Here is an 11849-nt window from a genome sequence, read left to right as displayed (position 1 = left end):
TGGGGCCCTGACAGCCCGCATGCTAGGGGCAGGAGCACCCCTGGCGTCAACTTATATGAATGGTTTATAGCAGAATTAAATAGGTTCAATGAACACTTCTAACTAGCGAAACTATTAGATATTTTGTTACGATATTTTGTAATAAGATTAGCATACCGTGTCTTGTTTTAGTTGTGGAATGCCCATATTCTATTTTTTATTTTTCAATTTTACTTTTTATCTTGTGTAAAAAATGTTTTAAGGTTAGTTTTGATTTTTTGCTTTTAATATTTTCGTTTATTTTTACAACTATTATCATTTCATCTAATTTTATTTAATTATTATAATTTTTTTAAATTTTTGTATAAAATAAAATAAACAATTCAATTTTTTTAAATCTTAAAATAAAAATAATATTAAAAATATATGTTTAAATAATATTTTATTTAATTTTTAATTTTTATCTCATCTCATCTATAAAAATAAATAAAATTTAAAAAAAAAACTGATTTAATTTTCATTTCTTTTTAAATTATCGGGTGTTAAAACTTAAAAGTGTTTGTATTTACCTTTGGTCCAATTGTCAAAGCACAAGGGTGGAATTTAAAAAACACAATAAAACCACCATCTTATCGTCTTGAGGACATCTCAATCATCTGGGAGGACAGAGGATGCAATCGTCATTTTTGGAGAACCAGGCGAAGTTGGCGGTCATTTCCATGTTCCATTCGTCACCTTGAAATCGTCGTCGACGAAACACCCACTGGCCACAACGAAGGCTCACTGGCCTTATCACTCGATTGCTCACTAACTCCACTCTCCCAAGTCCCAAACGCACCCAAATATCTCTGTTATCCGTCAATGGCGGCCTCCCTTGTAAAAATACTCTTACTCTTCCCGAATTTTCTATTTATCTTTCCGAGCTTTCTTGGCAGCCACGCAGGAATTTAGTTTGAAAATCCTATTGATTTTTCTGACTCGGTTTGCTTGGATTTGCAGCCAAATGTCGGGTCGTTATCGGGTACACGAAGCGTGTACCGGATCGGGGTTCCGAGTCCCACGTGCAGTTCAGTCAAGCTTCGGATATCTCCATCGCCGTCTTCATTGAGCTTCTTCTCCGGCCCTTTGTGTATAAGCCCTCTCACATATTCGTCGGCGAACCCTTCTCGTAGGAGAGCTGGTCTTCTTAGCTCGGTCAGGGCCAGTGCTGAGGTTAGGGTTTCCTTTTTAGCGCAATTTTTCCTACTCACCTTCTGGTTAGTGCGAATATGAAGAAATTAATGATTTTGGTAGAAAAGAAATAAAAAGATAAATTTTATATCTTATGCTTCTGTTTAGTTTGCCTAGTAATATTCTACTGAACCGCATCCTAATCTAGTTTTGATTGTTTACAAGATTAGTTCTGTTCCGAACGGGTGAGCTCGTATAATTTGGTGCATTTTCAATGGCTTTGCCAAATGTAGGATTCTCGAGTGTTTATACGTGGAGACACATACACACACGCCCACTTTTGTATGTGAGTGAGAGATTTGTGGTGCGAAGAGCTTAATGTTGTATAATTATGTGTAGTGACTCAGCGGGTGTGCCTTTCTTTCATTCGCTTGTAGGAAGCAACCTTACAATCAAAAGTTACCAACAGAGTGTATTTTGATGTAAGTATCGGGAATCCTGTAGGGAAGCTTGCTGGAAGGATTGTTATTGGGTTGTATGGTGATGATGTGCCCCAGACGGCAGAGAACTTCCGTGCCCTTTGCACAGGTTGTCTGTTAGTTTTTTGGCTGCATACTTTTCACTCATTGAGTTTCTTGGTTTCTTTTAGTTATCTTATTTGGATGCATTTTTATTCACTCTTAATTCTCAATTGTGTATCTTTATTAGGAGAGAAGGGCTTTGGATACAAAGGTTCCGCATTTCATCGTGTAATCAAGGATTTCATGATTCAAGGAGGGGACTTTGATAAAGGAAACGTGGGTGCTTTTCTCATGCTTATATGTCCATAGTTCATCTATGGCTAATATCGTTTGCAGTGCATCATCAATATCATTGTTTTTTGTTGCCAATCTTTTCAATCAGATTTACTTATAAAAAAGTATTTTCTATTGGGTTTTGAATCGACACAAAGCACAGTAAGATTAAGGTAAAAAAAAAAAAAAACTATCAACAGATTTGCAGCATTCTAGTTGTTGGCCACTGTGATAAAGCATGATGTTGTGGTTAATATAAATTGGTAAGAAGCCAAGGTTTATAGGAGAAAAAAGGTCAACTCAGCTGGTAGTTAAAGATGCCTTCTCATCTTTCTGTTGTGAAATTTTGCTTCCTTGCACCCATTTGACGTAACCTTCATAAATAATTTATACTGGGTTCTGATATAATTACTTTCCTGAGCGGTAAGGTCCTTTTTTAGCAAGTCTACTATAAAAAAATGTTCTACAATTGATAAGAATTTGTGGATGAAAAGTTCTATTCATTTGCCACTTCGATAATCTCTATATTTCCCTCTAGGGTGGAGAAACCACCTATTGTCATCATAAAGTAGTAGGCTGACATTAATGTCATGTGCTAGGAAGAAATTAGAAGTGTAATTCTGGAGCTCTAATTCCATTGAGATGATTGAAGCTTTCTACCTTTAGATGGTAAATGCTATCTATTACAGGAAAGACTTGCCCTAGATACGCTTGTTCCTGCCACCTTGATTTCTTTTAAACTGCTTAATATGAGTCACATTTGGTATCAACCTTGTTAATTTGAAATGTATAACAACTTATCAAAAAAAAAAAATGTATAACATGTGTGTTGACATACATGTGCGTACGTGTGCTGTTTTATTTATAAAAGTCAGATCTGAGATACTAGGATGGAACTTTACCCCTGTTAGAAAGTTCAGAGGTCCACCCCACCAAATATTCAAATCATGTCACGTATGTTCAACAGCTTTGCTGCATGTCTACGCTTATGGCTGAGACTGATAACCTTGTGATACAGAAACATAAAAATCTATCATGAGTTCATATGCTTGACCGGACAAATTGTTGTTCCAATTTTTGGACCGGATGCATGGGTTTCTTTTTAGCCTTAGAGCTCTTTCTAACAATGAATATCTTTATCAAAAGATTGGTCATTCTAACTTGAACAAATTCCAGGTGGGCATGTTGTGTTTTGTTTCTCAAAAATGAAAAATAAAATTCTATTTTGTAATCTTGGGTGGTATTTTATGTGGGCTGTTGAGCTTGAACTTGTTAGCATATCCATCAACTTATTGCAGACAACTTCAAATTTGTGCAGGGAACTGGAGGTAAAAGTATATATGGTCGTACATTCAAAGATGAGAATTTCAAGTGTAAGTTCATTTTCACTTCTCATAAGACAGTTGCAACTGGTTGGAGCTCTCTGTCAATGAAAGCCCACCTTAGATCCTTGTGTGATTTCGTGTTTGCTTGTGGTTACCTCTTCAATTTCCATTATATTGTTTGTGTGATTGTGACTATGCGCAACTCAATGGTGCTTTGCAGTGGCTCATGTTGGACCGGGAGTTGTTAGCATGGCAAATGCAGGCCCCAACACCAATGGGAGTCAGTTTTTCATATGCACTGTCAAGGTACCTAAATGTAGTAAAAAGTTTCTATGTTACTCTTACTAATTGGTTGAGAAACTTTAAATGCTTTACTTTTGATTGTTCCCCAGTTCCTTTGTTTCAGAGTTCTACTTTAGAGTTAAAGAATACTCGTGGGAACCTTTTTTTTTTTTCTAAGTCAAGTTTGCTAGGAAAATCCTTAAAAAGGTTGGGCACCAGTTTTTAGTTTGTGGGTTCAAATGGCAATCATGTCCCTCAAACTGGGTAATTATGTTCCATTGGTTTGTTGCCGAACCCAACTCATGAATCTAGAATTCCAAAATTTCTTGGTGGATAGTTTGTAGGAGGCATTGTTGAGATGAACTGTCCTTGGCAAGCTATAACTTGGTTCTTCCTTTCTCATTGGCTACTAGCAATACTGGAATCCTTATGAGCTGTTGGCTCATGTTGGACTGCTGATGTGAACTTTGGTTGTATGCGTAATTGAACCAATTTGGTCGTGTAATTGAACCAATTTGGTCGTGTAATTGAACACAATTTATATTTCTGGCGGGCTAGAGTTTTTAATGGTTGTCATTTGTGGTTAGTGAGAGTTTACAGAAGATGTCATGTTACTACTAAACTTGACGTATAAATATTGCCTTATCTGGTAATTGGCAGACTTCATGGCTGGATCAAAGGCACGTTGTCTTTGGACAAGTTCTGGAGGGCATGGATGTTGTTAGGCTGATTGAATCCCAAGAAACTGACCGAGGAGATCGTCCTAGAAAGAAGGTGGTCATTGCTGACTGCGGTGAGCTTCCAGTTGTCTGACGTGGATGTTCCTAGTTTTTTTTTTCTCTTCTTGGATGAGTTATGCACCAAAGGATTTTGTTTATTTTTATTCCCGAAGAAAGAGATTTATAACACTGGGAGTTTTATTAAAGAGATTAGGGAATCCTTTACTGAAGGTTTAGGGTTCTTGAATACGTGCACTTGAATCATCTAATAAGAAGCTCGATGAGATTTGTAAATGGATGAATCGTCATCCATTATGCTTATGCTGGATGTATTATTATTATTATTATTATTCCTTACTGATATTGCAAAAATTGTAAATGGGCCCGTGAACCCACCAGTCGGCCTACTCTAGCAATCTCAGAACCACAGCTTTTGTCGGGCTTGGGTAGTGGACTCCATTAAGACTCGTGCTCCTTTATCTGCACACTACCCCACTTGTTAACTAAAGTTTGTCAAATGATACACATCATCCTCTTTTTTTTTTTTTTTTTTTAATCATACCGTGTTGATGTGATATTACTCGTCAATCTTTTAAGTCTTTATTTTGAAAAGTAAAAGCTGATCTATTTGTTAAACGAATAATATCGCATCAACATAGTTAATTGTGAATGTAACATATATCATATTCCTCTATGATTGGGTATAGAATTGTGTGTTGTGTGGTGTAGAGATGATGAGTAAAAATTTTTATAAAATAAAAGATGGTACTTCCACTCTATTCATATTATTATTTATTGACTAATTTTGAAAAAATTGTAACCATTATTGGATGATGAAAAAATTTATTTATCTATTTTTTTTATTATTTTATGATGTGATATTAAATTATAGGTTTATAAATAAAATATAATAAATAATTTTTAATTATTTAACGTCACATTATAAAATAATAAGAAAATAATAAAAATTACGATGAAAAGTAGTATTAGAAGATTAGGTTTTCTTGGAGGTGGTTTTGAGAGAGAACGCTGTCCGTGTTGGTGAGCGGTGGGACCCACAGTCTCCTCTCTTCTCTCGTTTCAGAATATTCGGAATATGTCACTTTACAATCACCTATGACTCACCCCTCTACCACCCCTTTTGGATTTTTAAATCTTTCAAGTATATGAATATCCATGCAACAAACAAATCGTGCGTGCGAACCTCTACATATATGAATGAATTCATCATCACAATACAAGTAATTAAAAAAAAAAAAAAAAAAAAAAAGTGTGAGAACCTGTACGGGTGAGAGCTGCAGACACACTGTCCGTATAAAAGACAAATATATAACTAATAAAATATGAGTAATATTAGGGACAAATTTTAAATAGACAAATGTTATATAATTTTTTTGTAAAAAAATAAGTCTTACTGATAAAGAATAATTTTTTTTACACTTCTTTTTTATAAATATTTATATAAAATTTATCTATTTAAAATTTGTATAAATTATTTCTCTATTAATTTAGCAAAACTATTGGTGCACGGGACCTCATGTAAACATAAAAAGTAGTGGTCGTGTGAGGAGTCCGTGTACACGCTACAATACATGTTATAAAATAAGGATATTTTTATAAAGTGATGTTAGTTCTATAAGATATTTTACAAAAATATCCATCCTTTTAAAATATTATCGTATAAAGTATTGTGTGTTTATTATTTTTCTTTATAATATATAATAAGAATGATACTTGGGCCATCAAGAATCTCACTGAGAATTCTCGCCGATTTATCTGTTCGGTGAGGATCTCAATAGCTATAGCAGCTTCCATATAATAATAAAGAAAATGAACCAAATACATATCATGTGGACATTACTTATTTAATGTTGGGATTCATATTGTCTACCGTCAGCATTTAATATTGTGAGGTTTAATATAGTCATCTAAAAAATGTTTGGCAAAAAATAAAAAATTATAAAGAATCTTAATTAATAAAGTATTCCATTTTTCTCTTCTCTCTTTTTTTTTAAATATAATATTTTGGATAAACTTGCATAAGATTGAGTCACCAATTATCGGTGGGATATAATGTCACGTTATTGTTGGCTTTGAAACAATAAATAAATAAAAGAGAAGGTAATGCTTTTTCATGCTCCCAATAAGATTCCAATAAATACCATATTTTTTTATGACGCAATGAATTATTAATTATATACTACATTTAATCTAAAAAAAAAAATAAAGAATACGTAGTACAAGCCCTGAAGGGCTGGCCCCCACTTATCGGCAGTTGATTGGGAACGGACGGTAGCGATCAATCTCGGCCTAATACGGACAAAGTGAAAACGACGTCACATGCGGTTGTAAAGATGCGTGACGCAAACCTCCCTCCATTTTTTAAGGATCTGTCTGGACTCTTCACAAATCAATATTTGATTGATCGATATATAGAGGAAAACGATTACAATTCTTCAAGGGGCAGTCGCCCTTCGGCCCTTGCAAACGGTGCGCAATCTGTCCTTGAAATAATATTTTTTAATCGTCACATTGATTAAAAAACAATAATAAGAAATGTAGGAAAGATGTTACCGCTGGCTTCTTTTTTAAGTTTCTTTTTCTTTCAAAATATTTGAGCTCTGCGGAAAAAACTTTTACTTTGTACTTGCTTTGATTGTTGAAAGAAAGTATAAAAGAAAATTGAAAAAAACGCTGAGGTCAGTCGCGTGGATAAGCGTCATCTTCTTCTACATTTAGTCTTTGATATCGTCGTCTGAAAATATACCCATTTAAGAAAGTTATTGGACACACACAACATCGATGTGAATTTAATCGTACACAGTAGTTTTGTAGTGCTTTGCCTCATCTTTTTCCAAAGTTTTCACAAATTAGATGACAACTTGTATATTTCAATCTAATATATATTTATCTAGTTCTCTATTTTCTTCATATTTTCTACAGCCTTGTTCGGTGGATTTGAAGGGGTATATCAAGGATAAGCTTCCAATAATCTTATTCGACGAGTAATTAAGAACAAGGGAGTCACAGTATGTTTCTGGGGGGGGGGGGGGGGGGGGACGCTTATCCAGGGCGATTGAACTAAGTGTTTTCAAATGATTATAGACATCATCGTCCTATCAATTTAGTTTTTTATCGGTAATTATTTATGTTGTCTGTGCATTTTTCAAGCTGAGAAAAGATATTTACAATAAATAAATTATGCAATCGTCGCGTAATCATTTTGTAAAATGTAAATAAAACATGAAACTCACATGAAAAAAATTAATTTTTTAATAATAGACTTTACTCTTTTTCAAAACAATTATACAGTATTTACGCATTTCACTGTTGTATATAGAATTACTCTTTCATCTTTATTTATATTCAATTGGGTCGGAGAATTGAATAGTATCTCAATTGATAAGAACCAGTTTCTTTGCCCCTTTTACTTTCAAAACCATAGTCAGCAAATGTGATAAGAAAAAACTATATATAATCTATATAGAACTAAAGGAAAAGCACTTCAAAAGTAGAATATATGTAGTGGAGAAAGGATGTCATCAACAGGTATGGAAAACGGGAGGTTTATCTTGGGTACAATGAGCGAGAACAAAACAATTTTTAATAGGCAAAAGATTCCGAAAACAATAATAGAAGTCGGAAAAGGAAGTAAAAAGTGGCAAACCAGTTCTCAAGTTCTCGCACCAATGAATACAGGCCACATGGAGTAGTGAGTACAGACTCCAGAGAGCTGTGAGGTTACTGTGAGGTAGTGACCTTACCTACCAAACCACTACGTAGCCACTTCCAAGAGAGGAGAAAATTATAATAATAAATGCATGGAATGAAAACTTCTCAACTCAGAGGAATGACTTGATCGATGTGTTATGGAATCCTCAGGACTGCAACATGTCAACCTTGGCGGCTTTCTCAGATCAGGGGTCATGGCTATCTATCTATCTCTTCTCTTTTATTTTAGTCTTTGTTTTTTCGACGAATATTGTGGCTTTATTTTAACAAAAACGACAAAACCCTTTTGAGCCAAGTCTTTCAAATTTTCCATGTCATTTTCGGCATTATGTTTGATGCCGCAGCAAAAGAATTGCGTTTTTAATTGTCCATCTATATATATATAGTCTACAAAACAGTCTGAAGACCAAAGGATGAAACAAGAGGATTTATGTACACCGAACATGGAACAAAAAGAGACAGCATAGGGAAATGTATGCATGAGGCTTAGCAATTGTTGAAATATTGAAAGTTCAAAGCCTGACCAAGATCAACAAGGGATTCACCTGCAAAATCTACAACTAAGCAGACATTTCTTGATATCTACAGGCATTAATGGACAGCACCTTTCCTTTGTTTCTTTTTTTTTTTTTTTTTTGTGGGGGGGGACTTATTAATGCTTAAGAACATGACTTTATCAAACCCAAGTTGTATAGGAACTTCTCCGATTTGGTTCGAAAGAGATTACCCAAAGAGAACTTCCCACTCTCCTGGGTTGGAGATTTTGAGAAGGCATCATCCTTCACATGTAGCATTGTGAGGCCAATCTCTTTCCGAACTGCCTCAATTGTTTCACTCTTTACTGGATTTCCTGATGCATCAGTCACATAAAAAGCATTTACAGCTTGGGAACCCCTGGTGGTGACCTCGGCTCGGGTTACTGATAAACCATTTTCTCTGAATATTCGAGTAACATCAGATAGAAGGCCAATTCTGTCTTCACCACAGAGTTCTAGTCTTATGCCCTGTATTATGAGAATGTGCATTAGCATCACATAAGAGTTGGACAAGTACTGAAAATCGTGTATGTATTTGAATCCCCCCACACTCTTTTACCTCGGAAGTTCGCCTCCTGATAGCAGCCTCCAGGCAATGAATTACCCTTTGCCTCTCTGCTTCAGAACTAATAGGGCAGCCATCCGTATGCCTGATATAATATTCCTATAAACATAGAAATCCAATGTTTTCAACTTTAGTCAATGCAAAGCATAATCAAGAAGAAAAGCGATCAAAGCAATTCAAAGTAACAAAAGACAACCTGATAAGCCTCTGGTCCTTCAGCAATGACAGTTCCATGGTATACCACATATTGCATATCTGTCAACGTGCATACAGTATCAAACAATAGCTTAGGACGGTCAGGGCACCTCAAGTTCACAGCAGTATATCCCTTATCTGCACATTTCTCTACAGTTACAAGAAGTTTGCTCCTGTCACTTGTTGACATGCAATCTGTGTCATCCATATCATAATCGCGATCAGCATACATCATTTGATGCAGCCTCCGTTCCTTATGAGTGGAACCGACCGAAACAGCAGTGTTTGCACCCCGTTTATCTCTGTCCCCCTTTAGCACATAAAGAAGAAGTTGTTTGATCTTAGCAAGCTGATCAGGATTGTCAATTGGCAATCCAGTTGCCTCATCAGTGATGAGGACAACTGACGCCATTCTTGAATTGTGGGTCCAGACTTCTGCTGCTACCACATTACATTTGAGGTCAGCAAGAACAGCAAAAGCCTCTGAGAGTAGGCCTGGCCTGTCTCTTCCAGTCAATTCAATTGTTGTGTGTTCCGTGGCAGCTTGGACACCCACGGACCTTCTCAAGGATCGAAAGCTATGTGCCTTAGGTCCTAGCGACTGTGACATGTAAAATTAAACTATAAATATGGCTTGCAATTCTCATGGCTCCATCTAAATAGTTATACTACAGACCAAACAGCAAGCACAGCCCCTCCTTTGTCTGGTCCTACTAGTATCTAATTGTTGATCTAAGTAATCGAGGATGGTGATTTAAGTAAAGTCCTTGTAGCTAGCCCCCGGCCCATTGGAGGCTTCATAGAACACAACACTATTTCTGTTTGATATCTATGTACGCATGTACAGTTTGATCAACTAGATTCCTTTCATGAACATCATGTAATTAAATAAGAAATTAATATGAACAGGGATTCCTTAGCAGAATATAAGAAGCTATATTGATCCGAATAGGAATAAATAAAGCTAGGCTATTGATAAAACTAATTTCAAAAATTTTCCGGACTGCACAAAAGTCAAAACCAATATGAGCGTTTAGCAAAGTAACGGGGAAAACAACAGAAATCAGCTACCAAGTTCTTCCTAGAAGTATATCAGTTTAAACACCCTTCAGAATTCGCACTCTTAACATCAATATCTCCAGCTCCAAGGTAATAATTTCTTAGGCACTTCATAATTGGTATAAATAAAACGTAAAAAGAATGTTGGTTCGCATATCTACCAGTTGAATCTGTTCAGCAAGATCGTCATCAAATAGCTTGTTCCCATTCCGATCTGTGACATGAAATACTGCAAAGAACAAATGGAAACAAGAAAACTCAATCACAAACCACACATCCAGGGTCTTACGTATGTATGAAAATCAGAAACTAACCATCCATGAACCATTCCCCATCAGAAGAAATGTAAGCTCGACGAATTATAAGATTCAAGTCAATGAGAACTTGAACCAACTCCAACAAACTCCCACGCTTATTTGCACTATCAACCTAACAATTCCACAAAATTCATTGCAACTGAGGGTCTCTCGAATTGCATACAAGATAACCCAAAATAATTTAGAGAATTCAATCAAATACCTTAATCAAAGTGGCTTTCCTGCTGGAGGCATTATCAACTGTAACCCTGCAAATTCCGTAATCAAGCAGGGAACTAAATCACAAACCCATGTTGCTAAAACAATCAAGATCGACGCTTTCAGCTCAATACGGTGGAAATATCGAGAAATGAAAGAAAAGCGGTCCAATTCCACCAGAGCCTAGACCGAATTGGAACGTAAAATGGAATCCCAGTACAGATAAAAGCAATGAAAAAACATCCAGAGATTGAAAGAAAGTACCTGGGAGGGTTCATTCGAATCACAAGCTTCTCAAACTCATCATCCATAGCGAGAGGGGAAGACCAACAATCCATTTGGAAATGAAATTCAGAAACACAAACCTGAGAGGTTGAAATAGAGAGAGTAATGAGTGAGGGGATAAAGAGAGTATCTTTCTGCTCTGGAATCTCTGCTCTGCTGGTTTCCTTCCTTTTATTTATTATATTTGTTTTCTCTTCTGTCTGAGTTTTCTGGCACTTTCTTTGTTTGTGCCTGTGGATTCTGATTTCTGAATCGGGGTTGTGGTTTGTTGTAATGGGTAGTTGGTTGGGTGGTGGTGGCTCTTCAGCTGGACGAAGATGTTTTGGAGGGACAATGGGACATACAACAAATTAGCAATTTTAAGGAGAGAGCACATATAACATTAAAAAAAAAAAAAAAAAAAGAGGAGGAGGGCATGGGACTGTCATGCCGGCCTGTCCCTGCTAACATGGGCCCCACACCACTTCCCCTGTAAACATCTGGTCAGTCATCCGACTCATCCCCTCATGTGATCTATTGTCTTTGTCTAGGGTTTGCGTTCTTTCACAGGGCGGTTCTACACACTCTTACCTTTGGTTAAGAACCTCGAGTGTCTATTTCAGCCTCTTTGTGGCTTTTTTTAGGGTTTATAAGGTTTATTCTTCCCTGATCAAGTGGGTCTGTTTGGCCATATTGGCCCCCAGCGACTGTGTT

At 36.2% G+C, this 11849-nt stretch overlaps 2 protein-coding genes across 2 annotated transcripts; one reads left to right on the top strand and one right to left on the bottom strand.

The window, feature by feature from the left end:
* The first annotated feature begins 648 nt into the window (after window positions 1-648).
* On the top strand, window positions 649-4590 carry LOC121257386 (photosynthetic NDH subunit of lumenal location 5, chloroplastic-like). The gene is made up of 7 exons (XM_041158376.1): window positions 649-855; window positions 979-1191; window positions 1587-1737; window positions 1858-1946; window positions 3262-3316; window positions 3489-3574; window positions 4211-4590. The coding sequence occupies exons 1-7, from the start codon at window positions 841-843 to the stop codon at window positions 4361-4363; spliced, it is 762 nt and encodes a 253-aa protein (XP_041014310.1). The 5' UTR covers window positions 649-840; the 3' UTR covers window positions 4364-4590.
* Window positions 4591-8458: 3868 nt separating this feature from the next.
* On the bottom strand, window positions 8459-11500 carry LOC121257385 (ACT domain-containing protein ACR4-like). Its single transcript, XM_041158375.1, has 7 exons — window positions 11136-11500; window positions 10876-10921; window positions 10671-10785; window positions 10518-10585; window positions 9299-9898; window positions 9097-9201; window positions 8459-9005 (listed from the first exon to the last, which is right to left on the bottom strand). The coding sequence occupies exons 1-7, from the start codon at window positions 11207-11209 to the stop codon at window positions 8661-8663; spliced, it is 1353 nt and encodes a 450-aa protein (XP_041014309.1). The 5' UTR covers window positions 11210-11500; the 3' UTR covers window positions 8459-8660.
* Between the last annotated feature and the right edge of the window lie 349 nt (window positions 11501-11849).

This window comes from Juglans microcarpa x Juglans regia, chromosome 3S (genome assembly GCF_004785595.1).
Source record: "Juglans microcarpa x Juglans regia isolate MS1-56 chromosome 3S, Jm3101_v1.0, whole genome shotgun sequence".
NCBI lineage: Eukaryota > Viridiplantae > Streptophyta > Magnoliopsida > Fagales > Juglandaceae > Juglans > Juglans microcarpa x Juglans regia.
Note: the sequence above shows the minus strand (reverse complement) of the source record. Positions and strands in the feature narration are given on the sequence as shown.

What these genes read in the sequence shown, in the direction of transcription:
- LOC121257386 (XM_041158376.1), top strand. An exon ending in GGGACTTTGATAAAGGAAAC is followed by an intron (nt 1,947 to 3,261) that starts GTGGGTGCTTTT and finishes AAATTTGTGCAG; the next exon opens with GGAACTGGAGGTAAAAGTAT. An exon ending in CAAAGATGAGAATTTCAAGT is followed by an intron (nt 3,317 to 3,488) that starts GTAAGTTCATTT and finishes GGTGCTTTGCAG; the next exon opens with TGGCTCATGTTGGACCGGGA.
- LOC121257385 (XM_041158375.1), bottom strand. Translation starts at nt 11,209, where the DNA reads ATGGATTGTTGGTCTTCCCCTCTCGCTATGGATGATGAGTTTGAGAAG. An exon ending in GGAAAGCCACTTTGATTAAG is followed by an intron (nt 10,786 to 10,875) that starts GTATTTGATTGA and finishes TGGAATTGTTAG; the next exon opens with GTTGATAGTGCAAATAAGCG. An exon ending in TTGCTGAACAGATTCAACTG is followed by an intron (nt 9,899 to 10,517) that starts GTAGATATGCGA and finishes TACATGTCACAG; the next exon opens with TCGCTAGGACCTAAGGCACA.